The sequence below is a fragment of the Herpailurus yagouaroundi genome, unplaced genomic scaffold (assembly GCF_014898765.1).
Source record: "Herpailurus yagouaroundi ecotype Mexico unplaced genomic scaffold, PumYag 165, whole genome shotgun sequence".
In the NCBI taxonomy this organism is placed as follows: Eukaryota; Metazoa; Chordata; class Mammalia; order Carnivora; family Felidae; genus Herpailurus; species Herpailurus yagouaroundi.
In genome coordinates this window covers 11850238-11867053 of record NW_024412406.1, presented here as the reverse complement: position 1 = coordinate 11867053, position 16816 = coordinate 11850238, and the positions used below count along the sequence as shown (strand labels likewise).

At 38.8% G+C, this 16816-nt stretch overlaps 1 protein-coding gene across 4 annotated transcripts in view; it reads left to right on the top strand.

Moving 5' to 3' along the window:
• The window catches only part of TERF1 (telomeric repeat binding factor 1), a 34292-nt gene extending 26215 nt beyond the window's left edge, over window positions 1-8077 (top strand). For 3 of the 4 annotated variants that reach the window (XM_040487600.1, XM_040487601.1, XM_040487599.1), the window contains 2 exons: window positions 2447-2550; window positions 6934-8077. In XM_040487600.1, coding sequence (XP_040343534.1) covers window positions 2447-2550; window positions 6934-7110 — 281 coding nt within the window. In that variant the 3' untranslated portion in view covers window positions 7111-8077. The remainder of the gene's footprint in view (window positions 1-2446; window positions 2551-6933) is intronic. The other variant, XM_040487602.1, reaches the window with a different exon arrangement.
• The last annotated feature ends 8739 nt before the right edge of the window (window positions 8078-16816 follow it).

Here is a 16816-nt window from a genome sequence, read left to right as displayed (position 1 = left end):
GACTGAGAAAATACTTTGTAGGATTTCTTTCTTTTTTTAAGTTATTTGTTTTATGGTGCGTAATATGGTCTGTCTTGGTGAGTGTTGATGTACACTTGAGAAGAATGTGAATTCTGTTGTTGAATGGAGTGTTGTAAAATGTCAGTTAGGTCAAGTTGGTTCATAGTGCTGTTCCGATTTGGGTATGCTTATTTTTGCCTACTTGTTCCACCAGTTTCTGAAAGAGAATACTGAGACCTCCAACTGTAATGATTAATTTAGTTATTGATCTCTGCTAATTTGTTAATTTCCTTTTTGTTTTTATAGTCCTCTAGCACCTGTTTAAACAATTTGCAATAGGAAAATCTCTGTTCTTAACTAGTGTGTTTTCCATTTTCCTGGTTGGAGCCTGACTAGAATATACGGTCTGTTCCTGCAACAATACCATATTGTATCAATTACTGTAGTTTTATAATAACTCCTTATGTGATAGAGCAGTTCCCTTCATCTTACAGAAATATTTTGACTGTTCTCGGTGTTTTGGTCTTCTGTGTTGTCAGGAAAAAACCCAACTTCATAGAGGATTCTGCAGGTGCCACAAGTAGACAATAAGACCTAACAAGTCAGAGCAAAACAGTTTGTTATAGCACAGCAAATAGCATGGCGTCCACATAGTTGTGCTGATTCCTTTATCCCAAGTCCCATAGACAGTGTAATGGCCCCAGATAGACACTGTGCAGGCAATGGGTTGTATGGTAACTGAGGAACTTGATGCCAAGGGCCTAGCACTTTTTGAATAAGCAGCAAAACATGATAGCGAACAAGCTAGTTTCCCCCCAACCTTCCCCACCCCCACCCCCAACCCCCCTCCCAGCCCAAACACCCCTGCAGGAAAGAGTAGTTATGTGGTGCTCAGGCTGTGGTTCCTTTGACCTACTTAGGTGCCTATTTGACTACAAAACTGCTTCGTATCAGGAAACAAAGAAGCCTTGTACATTCAGCAAAAACTGAAGGGATGCTCAGGACCATTGGCGGACTACTTCTCATAACACATATAATTTTAGAATAATCTTGTTAAGTTCTACAAAACACCCTGTTAAAATTTTTATTTGAAGTTGCATTGTAGGGGCACCTGGGTGGTTAAGCATCTGACTGTTGATTTCAGCTCAAGGCATGATCTCATGGTTTGTGACGTGGAGCCATGCATCAGGCCCTGTGTTGACAGTGAGGATTCTCTCTCCCTGCCACTCCCTTGTTCACACAGGCTCGCATGCTCTCTCTCTCTCAAAATAAATAACGAGAAAAAAATATTTTAGGGGCACCTGGGTGGCTCAGTCAGTTAAACATCAGACTCCGGCTCAGGTCATGATCTCACAGTTCATGAGTTCAAGCCCCATGTCAGGCTCTGTGCTGACAGCTCAGAGCCTGGAGCCTGCTTCGGGTTCTGTGTCTCCCTCTCTCTCTCTCTGCCCCTCTCCCACTCGCGCGCTCTCTCTCTCTCTCTCTCTCTCTCTCCTTCAAAAATAAACATTAGAAAAAAATGTTTTAATAAAAAATATTTTAAAAGATGAAATTCCATTGTAAACAATAGATACTTTTGGAAAAAATGGACACAGTTATTATATATTAGTGTTAATTATAGACTTTAGTTATAGACTATATTATATGAAGTCTTCCTATGCAGCATATTTCTCTTATTTAGATTGTCTCATATATTTTCTTATAATGTGTAGTGTATATATATACACATACATAGTAAAGCTTTATAATTTATACATACAGATTTTGACTACTTTTGCTAGATTTATTTATAAGAATATTGTATTTTTTGTTACTATTGCATATATTATCTTTTGCTTGTTTTAATTATTTTAACTGTTGCTAATAAACAGAAATGCTATTGAGCTTTGTTTAATGATCTTATATCCAACCATCCTGCTAAACTCTTTATTTGTAGAGATTTTCAGTGTTTTTACATAAACAGTTTTCTTTCAGTAGTTAAGTTCTATTTCTTTTCAGTAACATGTACATTTATTTTTGTCTTACTAAACTGACTATATGTAAAAAAGAAGGAATGGGGAAGGGTTACAATTCTTACACTAGGTCAGATATTCCTTAAGCATTATCCTAAGTAAATTTCAACAATCCTGTAAGATAAATATTACTCAATTTTTTTTTTTTTTTTTTAGCAGATGATGAGAAATGGTTCTGGGAGGTAAAATAACTTGTTTAAAGACATATAAAAGAGTCAGCATCAGCATTCAATACCCCCTATGATTTTCGGAAACTGATCTTTGCATTGTACCATGCTGCTTCCAGATTCAAAGGGGAAAAAATTAAACAGCCAGAGTTCTTTTATTTAAAATAGCTAAATACTAGATAGGAATTTCATGGAAACTTTCAAAATATAATCCCCTTTTTTATTTTAATGTGACACAGTTTTTGATGACTATATTTCTACATTTAGGTAGAGGAAAGGAAAAAAACAGACAAACCACTGAAAGCAAGAGAAGACACATTTTGAACAGTCAGCCAGTAACTTCCAGAAAACGTCAATCTAGGAAAAAACAGGTATTCATTATATTTCCTTATTTTTGTCTCCCTTCCTGTCTTTGGTTTTCCCTAGAGACTCCCTAGTAAGAATTTGAAGCAGTTTTTCCAGCTGAGGCAGTTGTTTTACAGGAGCCCAGATACCATGGTGAGATGCAGGAGGAGGGGAAGTATTCTATAGTTTTGTGATTTTTCTAATTCGTTGACTGAGTTGTGTCCCGGGCTAAAACCATCCAATGTGCCTCTCAGCTTTTATTTCCTCTAGCGGGGGCTGGAGTTGGCTGGAGATGAGTTGGAGTTGTGGGCACCTGGAGTTTTTTAATTCAAACTTGTCCACAGTGAGTCTCCATCACTTCACCCATCATAGTTACGTGTTTCTATCAGTACTGGCTCTAGCTGTGAGCTTCTTTTCCTGATAAGCTGTGATTCTCTATATCACCCTTTTTGTTTTTCTAGTTTTTATGTTAGCAGTTTGCCTATTGGCATTAATTCTCTAGTGGATCTACAAAGAGTCGTTGACTTTCAGTTTAGTTTTTTTCTTTTGAGAACTGGAGTGATCTTTCCAAGCTTTTTATATGTCCCAGAACTAGAAGTCTCAGCCTCATACATTTTTTTTTTTTTAATTAATTTATTTTGAGAAAGTGAGCACAAGCTGGGGAGGGGAAGAGAGAATGGAAGGGAAAATCCCGAGCAGGCTCCCCACTGCCAGCACAGAGCCCCACTCGGGGCTTGATCCCATGAACCACGAGGTCACAACCTGCGCTGAAACCAAGAGTCAGACGCTTAACCAGCTGAGCCACCAGGTGCCCATCTGCCTCATAATTTTTTTTTTTTTAATGTTTGTTTATTTTTGAGAGAGACAGAGTATGAGCAGGGGAGGGAGGAACAGAGAGACAGACAGACAGACAGATGGACACAGAATCCGAAATAGGCTCCAGGCTCTGAGCTGTCAGCACAGAGCCCAAGGCTGGGCTCGAACTCGGGAATGGCAAGATCATGCATGACCTAGGCCAAAGTCAGACGCTTAACCACCTGAGCCACCCAGGCACCCCTGCCTCATACTTTGACCTTTCCCTGTAGTTCTTCTGGCAACAATTCCAAATGAGATTGTACGTGTTATTTATAGATATATATATAAAAAAAAAAAAAGTTTTTTTCTTTTTTTGGTATTTTAAAAAAAACACGGGTTATCAACTACATAATTTAAATAATAGAACATAGATGGTATTGTCTGTCACTGTTTACTATTGCCAAAAAAGAATTCTTTGTCTATCACAAGTACCTCATTTTATTTTTAGCTTTCCACTGTTGGCTTTTTGGTGGGACAATTTTTTTCAGTTGAGTGACAGATTTCATCTTATTTTGTGTTAACGTTTTCATTCTTCTGATTGGACAGATTCTCCTTGCTGCATTTGTCTGTGAGACAGACAAAGGTATTTCTGCCTGCCTCGTCACAGTTTTATGGGTTTTTGAGAGAGAGAGAGAGAGAGAGAGAGAGAGAGAGCACATGTGCACAAGCAGGGCAGGGGCAGAAGGAAAGGAGAAAGAGAGAATCTTAAGCCAGCTCCACACCCAGCACAGAGCCCCACTTGGGGCTTGATCTCCTCGATCTCTTTGATCTCCTGACCATGAGATGATGACCTGAGCTGAAATGAAGAGTTGGATGCCTACCTCAACTGAGCCACCTAGGTGCCCCATCGTCACAGGTTAAAAAGAGACTTCCTTTTGTAAATGTATTCTATTAAAGAGTAAAAGTAAATGTCTTTCGACAACAAAGACTTTTTTCCCCAGAGATGGTATGTAATGGGAATTACTGTAACTGGGGGCTTTTTGGTACTATAAATAGTATCATTTTAAGGCATTATAGAGCATTGGTTTTTTCTTCTGAAAGACCTTAAAAATGACAATACGATTTTCAAATATAAGTTACATAAAACATTTTTAACCATAGGAGAGAAAATGGTGCGTTTTAATTTGTTATATGCTCTTTATATTTTGTGGGTTATGGGCTTGACCAGGGTTGTTATCATTTTTTTTATTGATTCTATGTATAATATTTCAAGGAAAGCAGGAGCGCCTCAGTGACTCGTTTGAGCATCCAACTTTGGTTTAGGTCATTATCTCAACAGTTTCATGGGTTCAAGCCCCACATCAGGCTCCACACTCTGTGGAGCCTGCTTCAGATTCTCTCACTCCCTCTCCGCCCCTCCCCCACTCATGCTCATGCGCACACGTGTTCCCCCCCTCAAAATAATTAAATAAACTTAAAAAAAAAGAAAGCAAAAGATAGAAAAGTACAAGAAATACAGATTTTTTATGTCCCAAAATGTCATCTTAAACCCTTTGTTTATTATATGATATTATGAATGGAATCTAAGAAGTCAGATATCGAAAATGAAGAAACGAAAAAGAGGAAACGAAAGAGTAGACTCAAATGAAATTGTACTGTCCTTGTGTTTTCTTTTTGTTCTGACACCGTGAAGCCAATTATGGCATCAACTCCTTTTATAGAAGGTAGGAGTGGGCCTCTTTAAACTTTTAAAGATGATGTTATTATTTGCTATATGATCACATGTTCCATATGATGTTTTGCAAGACACAGATGAAATTGCCTTTAAATCACAGATGAAATTAAGTTTGCAAGATTCCAAACATTCAGATCAAACAAAAGAAGGCATAAACAATCACAGAGTAATAATGCATCAAATTAAAGTAACTCTTTTTCAAGAAGAAAAAATTAAATACTTAATGTTAAAAACTGAGGTTAACCTTCACTTGACAAAATTATAACTAACTTCTAGGTGAGAGGTTGGCAAACTCTGCACAGGGCCAGGTAGTGAATATTTTAATAGGCTTTATGGGCCATATACTGTTTCTGTCACATATTTTTTTCTTCTTTAAAAACCTTATTTTGAAATGTAAAAACCGTTGTTAGCTTCTGGTCAGTGCAAAACAGCCTAAGGCTGGAGTTTGGCAGTAGCTTGCTAACCTCTGCTGTATGTGATCCACTGGAAAATACTGTTTAAATTTGTACCCAGAAACCTAAAGGGGATTCAGGCAGAGAATATTAATTTATTTTTTAAGAGATCTGAGCTTTTGTGTTGTATGAGGTACCATCTGTGCATTCTATTAAAAGTAATTAGCTCAGCTTAGAACAAGAAAGCTGTGGTGTATATCTGAAATTTGCATAAACCAATGACTACTTTTTATTTTTTTCTTTATTTTTTTAATGTTTATTTTTTTATTTTTGAGAGAAGGAGTGCACACATGAGTGGGAGGGGCAGAGAGAGAGAGAAACACAGAATCCCAAGCAGGCTCCAGGCTCTGAGCTGTCAGCACAGAGCCCGACGCGGGGCTCGAACTCATGATCCACGAGATCATGACCTGAGCTGAAGTCCAAAGCTTAACTGATCGAGCCGTCCAAGCACCCCGATACTTTTTAAAACCAAACAAAACTGGAGTGCCTGGGTGGCTCAGTCAGTTGAGCATCCAACTCTTGATTTTGGCTCAGGTCATAATCTCACGGTTTGTGAGTTCAAGCCCTACACTGGGCTCTGCGCTGACAGCACGGAGCCTCCTTAGGATTCTGTCTCCCTCTCTCTCTCTGCCCCTCCCCCGCTTGCTCTCTGTTTCTCAAAATAAATAAAAATAAACTTAAAAAACTGAACAAAACTGTAGCAACTTCTTACATAACAGAAATTCTTAACTTGGGGATTGTAAAAGTGATAGATTTTTTTTTTCACACTTATTTTTTTTTGTAAGAGAGAGCGTGAGCAGGGGAGGGGCAGAGAGAGAGGGAAACACAGAATCTGAAGCAGTTCCAGGCTCTGAGCTGTCAGCACAGAGCCCAATGCGGGGCTTGAACTCACAAGCTGTGAGATCATGACCTGGGCCGAAGTTGGACGCTTAACCGACTGAGCCACCCAGGCGCCCCATGATAGATATTTTAAAGGAGAGTCTAGGTAGCCTCTGAAATGTTATGTAAAATTTTGTATACCTTCTGTTGTCTGTGAAATGGATCCACAGCTTATAAGCTGTTACAGAAATGTAAGAAATGTACATGCAAATTCTTCCTCCTTTAGAAACTTTAATACTGGGGTGCCTGGGTGGCTCAGTTGGTTAAGCGTCCGACTTTGGCTCCAGTCATGATCTTGTGGTTCGTGAGTTCAAGCCCCGTGTCGGACTCTGTGTTCAGAGCCTGGAGCCTGCTTCGGATTCTGTGTCTCCCTCTGTCTCTCTGCCCTTCTTCTACTCACACTGTCTCTCTCTCTCAAAAATAAACATTAAGAAAAAAAAAGAAACTTTAATATTATTTTGATTAAAAACAGTTGGATTTATAGTATGTTCTTTAATTTTTTAAAGAATTTTATTTCTGTGAATAACTGTTCTATATTTTATCATAAGGCATGGCTCTGGGAAGAAGACAAGAATCTGAGATCTGGTGTGAGGAAATACGGAGAGGGACACTGGTCTAAAATACTATTACATTATAAATTCAACAACCGAACAGGCGTCATGTTAAAAGACAGATGGAGGACTATGAAGAAGCTAAAACTAATTTGCTCAGACAGTGAAGACTGAATGTGTTTGTAAAAGCTTGGTAAAATGGCAGTTAAATAGTTTGATCACGGCACTTTGTTTGAAACCGGTGGTCATTGATGTGTCTTAAAATTCTTATCTAAAGCTTTACAGTATGATTACAGTGTCACTTTAATCTGAAGATTGATGCTATAAGAGTAAAATTCTATGCCATCATTGCATTCTTAAAGAATATTTTTCCTTTGAAAAAATGTAAATTTGTTGAACCCTGGTGCTTTCAATAATCTTATCCCCAAATCCTATCCCCCCGCCAAAAAAAAAAAAAAAACCATGAAAACCTGGTAAGAGAAAAAATGTATTCCTGTTAACCTATTCTGCATCTGTAGACTGACTTCACCTTGGTAACACACATAAAAGTAAAGTTTCTCTAAGACTTGATTTATGGCCTTAATATATTAGTTACTAATATGTTTATTTATAGAATGTACAAAGCAATCCATGACTTGTAATATACTTAAATTTTCCTTACAGTAGTTTCATATAAGGGAGAAAACTTAAAAATAGTAATATCCATACAACAAAATTTGTACTATTACCAAGAATAGCTTCATGTCTCATTTAGGTACATTTAACTTTGTTTCAGTGTTAAAAAAATCTGCTTTATAATATGGTCCCATAAATACCAGTTTCTATGATATTTTCATTTAATACATCAGTATTGGGCCTAAGTAGTATTCTGTAAATGCTTAAATTGGTATTAACCATGATTATTTGATGTCTGTGTTAAATGCTAAATAAACAATGTCATAATACCTTAACAATTTTAAGTTCTCACCAACCTTTTATTCTTTAGAGGATTTAGTCATAAACCAAGAGCATTCTTTGACATTTGGAGTCACATGTGCTTTATTTAATGAGTGAAAATATTGAAGTATTGGTGTACAAAATTAAATGGGAGTATTTTGTAATCTGTATTTCATTTCTTATTAAAGTTGCATACATTACTTTCCCATTGTTCCTGAATTTATTTTCTTATACATCTAGTAAACGGAAATGTGGATAATTACTATATGCTTCTTGACTGTCCTTTACTAGTTACTGCCATTGCTTATTACAGACATTTTGATGGTTTGTGCCAAAGCTAGCGACAAGAGCCAAAATGGACCTGTAAGTAAACCTCATTCCAAACATACCATAAATCATCAAATTCTAAGTTTCCATTAACTGTGAGATGTTCAATTATTTTATGTGCCACTAAAAAAGATCAGTGTGTTTATGCTATACTATGGTGCTTTCTTGAGAATTTTATTTTACTTATTAAAAGAGGTATTTTAGTTTAAAGATAAATTTCTATCATATGACTTGTGGATATGTAAAAAGGAGAAGCAAAATAAGTTGAATAATGTATTTCTAAAACTTCATCTTAAATCTGAATTTTTTCTTTAAAATTTTTGAGATAATTGTAGATTCACATGAAGTTGTTAAGTGATACAGAGAGGTTGCTTGTACACTTGTTCCTCCAATTTTTTTCCCCACAATATTCATAAAACTACAGCGTCTCACCATCAGGATACTAAGACAATCCACCAGTGTACTGAACATTCCCCAGTTTTACTTGTACCGTATGGTGGGTGTGTATTTAGTTCTAAATAATTTATCACTTGTGTAGGTTCACATCTTCACCACCATAGGCAAGATCCTGAGCAGTTCCACCACCACTGGGCTGCCTCCCCTTGCCACTCCTCTCCCTGTTGGCGTCATGCCTCCAGCCCCTGGCGGCCTCCGTCTCTAAAGTCTCATCTTTGTAAGATGCCATGTAGTGACATTCACTGAAATGGTGGAGTAGGGAGCTCCGAAGACTTTTCCCTTTACTGAGGCAACCATGAAGCTGGCAAATACTATGAGAATCTAATTTTTGAAACTCGAGAATATAATTAAGACAACTGGAGGAGTGCTTAATAAAGAGGCTACTACATCTTGCATGAGAAATTTTTGGTGTTCCTGCTTTCCGCACTTGGGACAGTGGCTGGTTTTCTTGGTGTGGCTTGATGGTGCCGGAGGGGCACCTCATTCTCACCACACTGTTGTGTTTTGACCTGTCTGGCATTTCTCTGAGAGTTTAATCCAGAAGTTTCCCTTTGTCTTACCCCTTTTGAACTCTCAAGGGGCTTTAAAAACATTGCCTATAGCTGCCTAGAGTCAGGAATGGCACACAGACTGAAAAATCTGGGGAGCAAGATACGTGGGGGTGGGGAGGTGCGCAGGAAAGGCGCTTTGAAGGACTCATGTAAACCAGAATCCAGAAGGCCGCCCACGTGCCCAGGACGGCACAGTCTCAGACCTGGCAGGACCCTAGGCCTCTACCTCTAATCTTTGAGCTTCACACATACAGGAGGTGGAAGATAAAGCAGAGTGGTAAGTGATCGGCTGAACGTTGAACGAGCCCCAATTCAGCCAATTTGCAAAGGCCAGGAGAATGTCTTGTTTCTCTTTTTGACTTGAGGCATTTAAGCAGATTAAATGAAACAACCAATTTTATGGTGTTTTTTCTTTCGATTCATGGATGTAGCTGTAGTTTGTTCATTTTTATACAGTAATATATGATTATATCACCTTTACTATGTTGAATCTTTGAGTTGTGGAGATAAAAACCACTCAGAAGTGAGGACAGGCTGTTTTCTTCAGGGCATGTTATAGCGAGGGAGTCAGCCATGACTACTTGTGTTTTGCAGAGACACAGGCCGAAAGAAGTTTGTAAATGGGAAAGCTTTACGGTGAAAACACAAAGCTTCAGGCATGCTCTGTTTGGAAGCCATTGGCATGAGGAAACTGGAGCCTGGCCAACTAGCAGCAGGCATCTTATGTGATTGTTTTGGGGAACATATTTGGCTTACTCAGATTGGTCCTTAGTTTGGACAAAATATCAGGATGTTGGCAGTCATCGACCAAGTCCTGACCGTTCTGGGTGGATTGCTACAGACGTTTCATTTGGCAACCTAAACTGGTTGCTGCAGAGTTTGTGGGTCAGGGTTTGTTGTCATATAAGGTCTGTAAGGTCATATGAGGTACATTTTTATATTCAGTCTCAGAATTGCTTCAGTTTATTGCCACAAGGCTTTTCCAATTTACATGAAGTCTAATATTAGGAATAATATTGATTCCTAAATTAACTGAATAGTTAGGCATGATATTGTAACTCTTAGGAAACCATGTTAAAGAACCCAAATATATAGCCAACATAAAATGGAATATTAAAAACTATTCAAATAACCCAAAAGAAAATGAAAGGTGATGGGGGGGGGGGGAAGGGCAGGAAGCAAAAACAAAACCACAGGGGCAAACAAAAATATGGCACACTGGAATCCAACCATGTCAATAATTATATTAAATATCAATGGTCTAAGCCAGGGGTTGGCAAGTTTTCTCTCTAGAGGGCCAGATAAAATAGTTTAGGCTTTGTGGGCCAAACAGTGTGTCAAGTCTTCTTGGAGTTAGCCATACACATAAATACTGAGTAGGCGTGGCTGTGTTCCAATAAAACTATATTTACAAAAACAACCGGCAGCGAGATTTAACTTGCAGGCTTTAGTTTGCTGACCTTTGCTTTTGAGTTCTAGATTTTATTTTCTTTAAAATATATTGGACTTTGTTTGGTGAGCAGTTACTTCTGAAGCTGGGAATGTCTTAATTCTCTTTTTTTTTTTTTTTCTTCCAGGTTTGGAAGTTTCCAAATTTAGAACCACTTTTATTTTTTTTTTCAACATTTATTTATTTTTGGGACAGAGAGAGACAGAGCATGAACGGGAGAGGGGCAGAGAGAGAGAGGGAGACTCAGAATCGGAAACAGGCTCCAGGCTCTGAGCCATCAGCCCAGAGCCCGACGCGGGGCTCGAACTCACGGACCGCGAGATCGTGACCTGGCTGAAGTCGGACGCTTAACCGACTGCGCCACCCAGGCGCCCCTAGAACCACTTTTAAAGTAAGCTAACAAAATGGGGTTTCTAAAGACCAGCCTGATAAGGAGAATTTGGGACACAAAGCCACAGGACAGCGGACTGTGGTGACAATTAAGCCAAGGTAATGCTCCCACAGTTCCTTAGGGAGAGGGGGAGAGTTTTGGATTTACTTCTGGTTCAGTTTTCCTCCAAGAATACAGTCTTTTGGGTGTCCCTGTTTAATTCCCCACTTCAGTGTCGCGTTGGGCTTGCATTCTGCCTCCCTTGCTGAGGAAGGCGATAATGGAACTTCTGAGTGTAAAATGGTGCCCCTTTCCTCTGCCCAATGGCGGAGCACAGCCCGCTGGAGGTGAAGAAACTGGCAGAGGGTGCAGGTGGTGCTGCCCTGGCAAAGCAGCCCACCATTGCTGGGTGGTGTGGGGAGGCTGCAGCTGGAACTCTACCACAGAGCTAGCACGCTGGATAATAGGATCTCTGGAAGGAAGGGCGTGGGCTGCTGTCACTAGGAGTTATTCCAGCGCCCTCTGTTGATAAAGCTTAACTGTTAGGTCAAGAGATGTTGGCTCAGCCCAGCTCCAGAATCACAAAGGAGGGCAAAGGAAGAGGGAACTGCAGCCCAGAGCCAAAAACTTGTTTGTTTTTACTTACCCTTCCCCACCACATACCCCTTCATATGTCAAAATACCTCAACGTTTAAAGTAAGGCTTCACTGAAATCTAATCTGTGTTGAAAGAGCAAAAATAGAAGACAAATTTGACATAAGAAATGTGATGCTTTGTAAAATCTACAAGTCTCAAAGGAAAAGAATAATACTTTCTCAGTGTTTTTGTTTTTTACAAGAGAATTATTTAAAGAATGTTTTCCTTTTCCACTTGAGTCCTTGAGGTGCTCACATCCGTCTTTGTCTTTATAAATTTGTGAGTGCTTTGCTTTGCATGGATTATAACTCTTACAAAACCCTGATGAGGTGCAACGGTTTTAATAAGTACAGGTCACCGATGAGGAATCGAGCTTCAGTTATTTTGACTTGCACTGGCAGAATTACATTGTGAGTGACAGAACTTGTGTTGCTGATGGCCCATAATTAACACTTTTCTCTATCAAAAAAAAAAAGAAAAAAGACAGAATTCTCTCCCCTCTTTAGTCCATGGAAGTTGATGTCCCTCTTAAAAAAAAGCCCAGCTCACTGTTCTCAATACCAGTGGGACTCAGCAGGAGCAGCAGCAAGCATGACACACAAGAATTGCTCAAAATGCGCCTGTAATTGAGGTGTATTTTTCATTGTCAAGTACTTTGTCATTATTTCAGAGATGCTTTTTTTTTTTTAAGCATCTAATTCTAAGGCTTTCTACTACTACTAAGTGGTTAAAAACTACAGTAACAACTCTGCTGAGTTGTTAGCCAAGTGAATCCTGTGATGAGTCATTTTGCTTGTGCTTCCCGAGTACTTACCCTGGGCTGTTACTATTAACAGTAACTGCCTGATGTGACACAGGAGACATTTAACTCCCCTCCCCCTCCACTTTCCTCCCCTCCCGGTGCTCCTCCTGAGTTGTGTTCAGTTCAGAGTACTTCTTTGAGTTACTGAAGCTCCTCTTAAGCCATCAGCTTCAGACAGGATTCCTTGGCTCCATGATGTAGGATGAGGAAATCAGGACCCCTAAACTCTGCGTTTCTGCTCTCCCCAGCTTCCCACACCCTCCTATTACTAGCACATGGTCAAGGGCTCTGTTTGGATTGATTTGGTTCGTTTTTAGCCTTCAGTCTAATAATTATAATGGAATATTTTGTGCTTTAGATATGGGTTGATTCTAAAAAATCAGAAACCAATAAACCTGTATTATGATTATAGAGTGACTATATTATTCACATTAGATCCTAGAAGTGTGACTAACTCAAAAAATGTAATCTTATAGCATGAATTTATGCAATTCAAAGAAGTGTCAAGGTAAATTGTATTCTCTCTCTCTCCATTCCCCCTTCCCCAGTAGCTCAAAATCATGCCATATTTTAGTTTGCTTCACATTTTGACCATACTTCCATTTTCAATTTTTCCTTGGAATTTTTATCTCCATTTCTAAAGCAATCCATGTTCGTAGTTTCAAAAGTAAAATTTTAACATGGAGCTTAAAATGGAAAACATTCTGCCCTTTCACTGCCCCCACAGTTCTCCTTAAAGGTGACCAACCATTCTGAACTCTTTCAACTCTCTTCTCAAGGATTGATTTTTATAGTTAATAAAAATATGCTTATACTGCTGTTTGTTATTTTCCAGTTGGAGCTGTTAGATTATTGACCCTCCGCTATATAGGATGAGGTTTTTGGGTCTCTTGCATGCTCTGCCCCGAGTTCCCACAAACACACACATTGCACCATATGCATGCTTCTCCTCCCCGGTTCTTCCAGGGTATTTGTACACACATTTGGTTAAATCAGGAATCAGTGTTTGTATTATTACAACCCTCCGTTACACCTGAGCTGTATGTACCCATCATTTATCGTCTCCAGATTCTCTGACCCAACTGAAAATCTCTGAATACATTGAAATATGTCAGATATTCTGTTGATTTCATTGTTTTCTTGATGACACCCTTCCTCCTGCTCTCTTGCATCTCGTCGCCCTCCAGGCCTGCCACACAGCTCTCAAGCTTATCATCTTTGCCCTGGGGACTCCAGTCATCTCTCCTGCATTGGATTTCCTATTTCCTGGATCCTCTTTCATGGTTTACACTCTCATTTAGGTACAACACCTCTTTCTGTACCTTCTCAAGAAAAAGATGCATAGGATGGAAAATTATTACATCTTGCATGTTTGAAAATATCCTTATTCTATCCTTGTATTTGACCGATAATTTTATGGGATGTAGAATTTTAATTTGGAAAATACTTTGTCATAGAATTTCAAAGGCAATGCTTTCTTGCCTTTGTTGCCAAATACTGCTTTAGGTAGTCTGATAACCATTGTGATTACTAATCCTTGGCATGTGATCTACATTTTTCTCTCTGGAAGCTTTTAGATTCTCTTATGTCTCCAATGATCTAGAATTGCATGGTAATGTGCTTGGATGTGAATTTTTTTCTTTTCTTTTTTTTTTTTTTTTTTTGAAGTTTATTTACGTAATCTCTACATCTAACATGGGACTCAAACTCAGCCCTCAGGTCAAGAGTTGTATACTTTTCCAACTGAGCCAGCCAGGCGCCCCTGTTTTTTGTTTTTTGGGTTTTTTTTTTTAACTAATGAGACAGACACCTAGTGGCTTTGGAAATGCATATGCTAAATTCTGAAAAACGTATTATTCTTTAGTAATCTCCCTTCTAGTTTCTTTGTAATCTCTAGAATTCCCATTATCCAGATGTTGGGTCTCTGATCTTCTGATTTTTTATCTTTTGCCTCCTAATTTCTCTGTGTAATTTTTTTGTTTACTTTGTGGGGGAAATGTTGCTAAACTTCCAAATTTTACAATATTTCTGTATCTCCTATCAAACTTTTTAATATCCAAGAGGTTTTAATTCTCCTTTTTTAAGGTTTTAATGTTCCCTTTTCTGGGCATCCTGTTCTTATTTCACGACTGATATTATTTCATCTCTTTTCATTCTGGCATTGCTTATTGCCTCTGAGTTTGTTCTGTTGTTTGATTGTTTTCTTTTTAATTTTGGTTTCTCTGTTTGCTAGTGGTTTTCCCCAAGTGTCTGCTTGTCTTGGACTATTCATTTATATTTATGAGTGAGAATTAAAAAGCTGACAGGAAGCTCTGTGAGCACTGATGGACACTCCCACGTCGAGATCCAGGCATCCCTGGATAGTGATCGGACAGGAACTTGGCTATTTTAACTGTCAGTACCTGCAGTCACTTCTCTTGGATGATGGATTTCCTCAGAGAGGAATCTAACATACTGCTGCGAGCGAACCGGAGTGGGAGTGAGGGAGGGAAGCATATGCCCCTGCTTGCAGTATCTCAGAGAACGTGGTGGAGAGACCTTGGGGGTGGCGGGTGGGGGGGGTCACAGTTCAGAAAGGAGACTCACTCAGTTTCTGTTCTCAGTTGTTTCTGGCATTTCCAATCAGGAGTCCCTCCCAAGAGTAGACCTGTGAGGCTGTTGCCTGGCTGCAGAGAATCTAAGGCTCTGTCTCATGTGCCAGTTGTCAACCATTCCATTAAAGGAAGTATCTGGAACCTTTCCACGGTGCTGTAAATTACCTTGCTTGCTCAGATTAACTCCAGTAGGCATTTGGCTGTCTCCTCTCTTCTTAGACAGCCATCTGCTTTTCTGGTCCCAGAATCTGGTGGCCATCCCTTTTCTGCTATCTTTTTCTCTCTTGAGCCTCTTATCATTCAATTTTTTATCTTAAAAAAAAAAAAAATCCTTTAGCTGTAAGTTTATTGGGAATTGGGAGGCAAATATATGTTCAACCTGCCATGTTTAAATGGAAAAAAAAAAAAACAAACACACCCTATTTAGGACCCTAATAAGGCTTCTGAATCCTTGTACCTCTGGAAGTCTTTATCTTGCCTTCACGCTTTATTGGTAGTTTGGCTGATAGAGAATGCTAGTTTTAAAATTATTTTCCCTTAGGTTTTGGAGGACTTATTCCATTAGACCTCAAGCATCCACGAATACTGATGAGATGTCCAGGTCTCTGTTTTCTAAACAACTTGAGTTATATATATGAACCTTCACTAGAATATTCTTAGAGGGTAGAACCAGTTTTGCATCGTTTTACGCATACCTAGATATGATGGCTACATTATTGCTGTTGGTATTCATGCTTAATTATTTATAGCAATCGCAAATAAAAACATCCCAAGAAAGATCGTAAAAAGAGAATAATGTGGTTATAGTTTACCTTGATCCTTTTTCTTTTTTTCCTCCCATCTCTTCTTTTTCATGCTCCCCTTCTGAGTGATCACCATTCCTAATTCTTTCCTTTGTCCTTCCTGAGTGGGTATACATATTTTTTGGTATATTTATTTTTGTTCAAATTACTTTCCACATACACTTTTGAAAATCAATCTGTTAAGTAATTCTATGATCTACACATCATTGTAGAGTGTCTGTAGAAAGGACCCTAGCTGTATGATACTCACTGAGAAAGTATATCTGAGAAGAGGTCTCAAATACTCTGATCTTTAACTTTGAAAATTGAATTCTTAGTTCTTCTTTAGTCCCTTGGACTATGAGTTTCAGTCATGAATTGTTTCCTTGGACTCTGCTAGAATTAATGACAAGCTTCTCAAAACCATTATTTAATACTTAAGTCTTCTAGCCTATGAAATTCTTCTCAAGAACAGAAATAACAAAAGTATAGTTCACTGTGGGGTGCCTGGGTGGCTCGGTCGGTTAAGCGTCTGACTGGCTCAGGTCATGATCTCACGGTTCGTGGGTTCGAGCCCTGCATTGGTCTCTGTACTGACAGCTCGGAGCCTGGAGCCTGCTTTGGATTCTGTGTCTCCCTCTCTCCCTACCCCTCCCCCGCTCACACTCTGTCTCAAAAAATAAACATTTAAAAAAATAAAAAATAAAAAGTGTACTTCACTGTGAAAGTAATAAATGGCCAGCACTAGAAACTAAATACATAAGGTGAAAAATGATTTTATACAACTCAAATATGTTAAATGATAGAACACATCCTGGAACTATAAATACAGCATAGCTTTACCGCTGATAGTCTTTATATGTATGCCTATCACTTCTGAAGGATTTTTTTAAATTTTGTTTTTGGTGAAATTTTGTTCATTCTCTGACCAGTCCAGAAAATTGGGGTATTTTCTAGTCAAACAAGTCAAGACCTC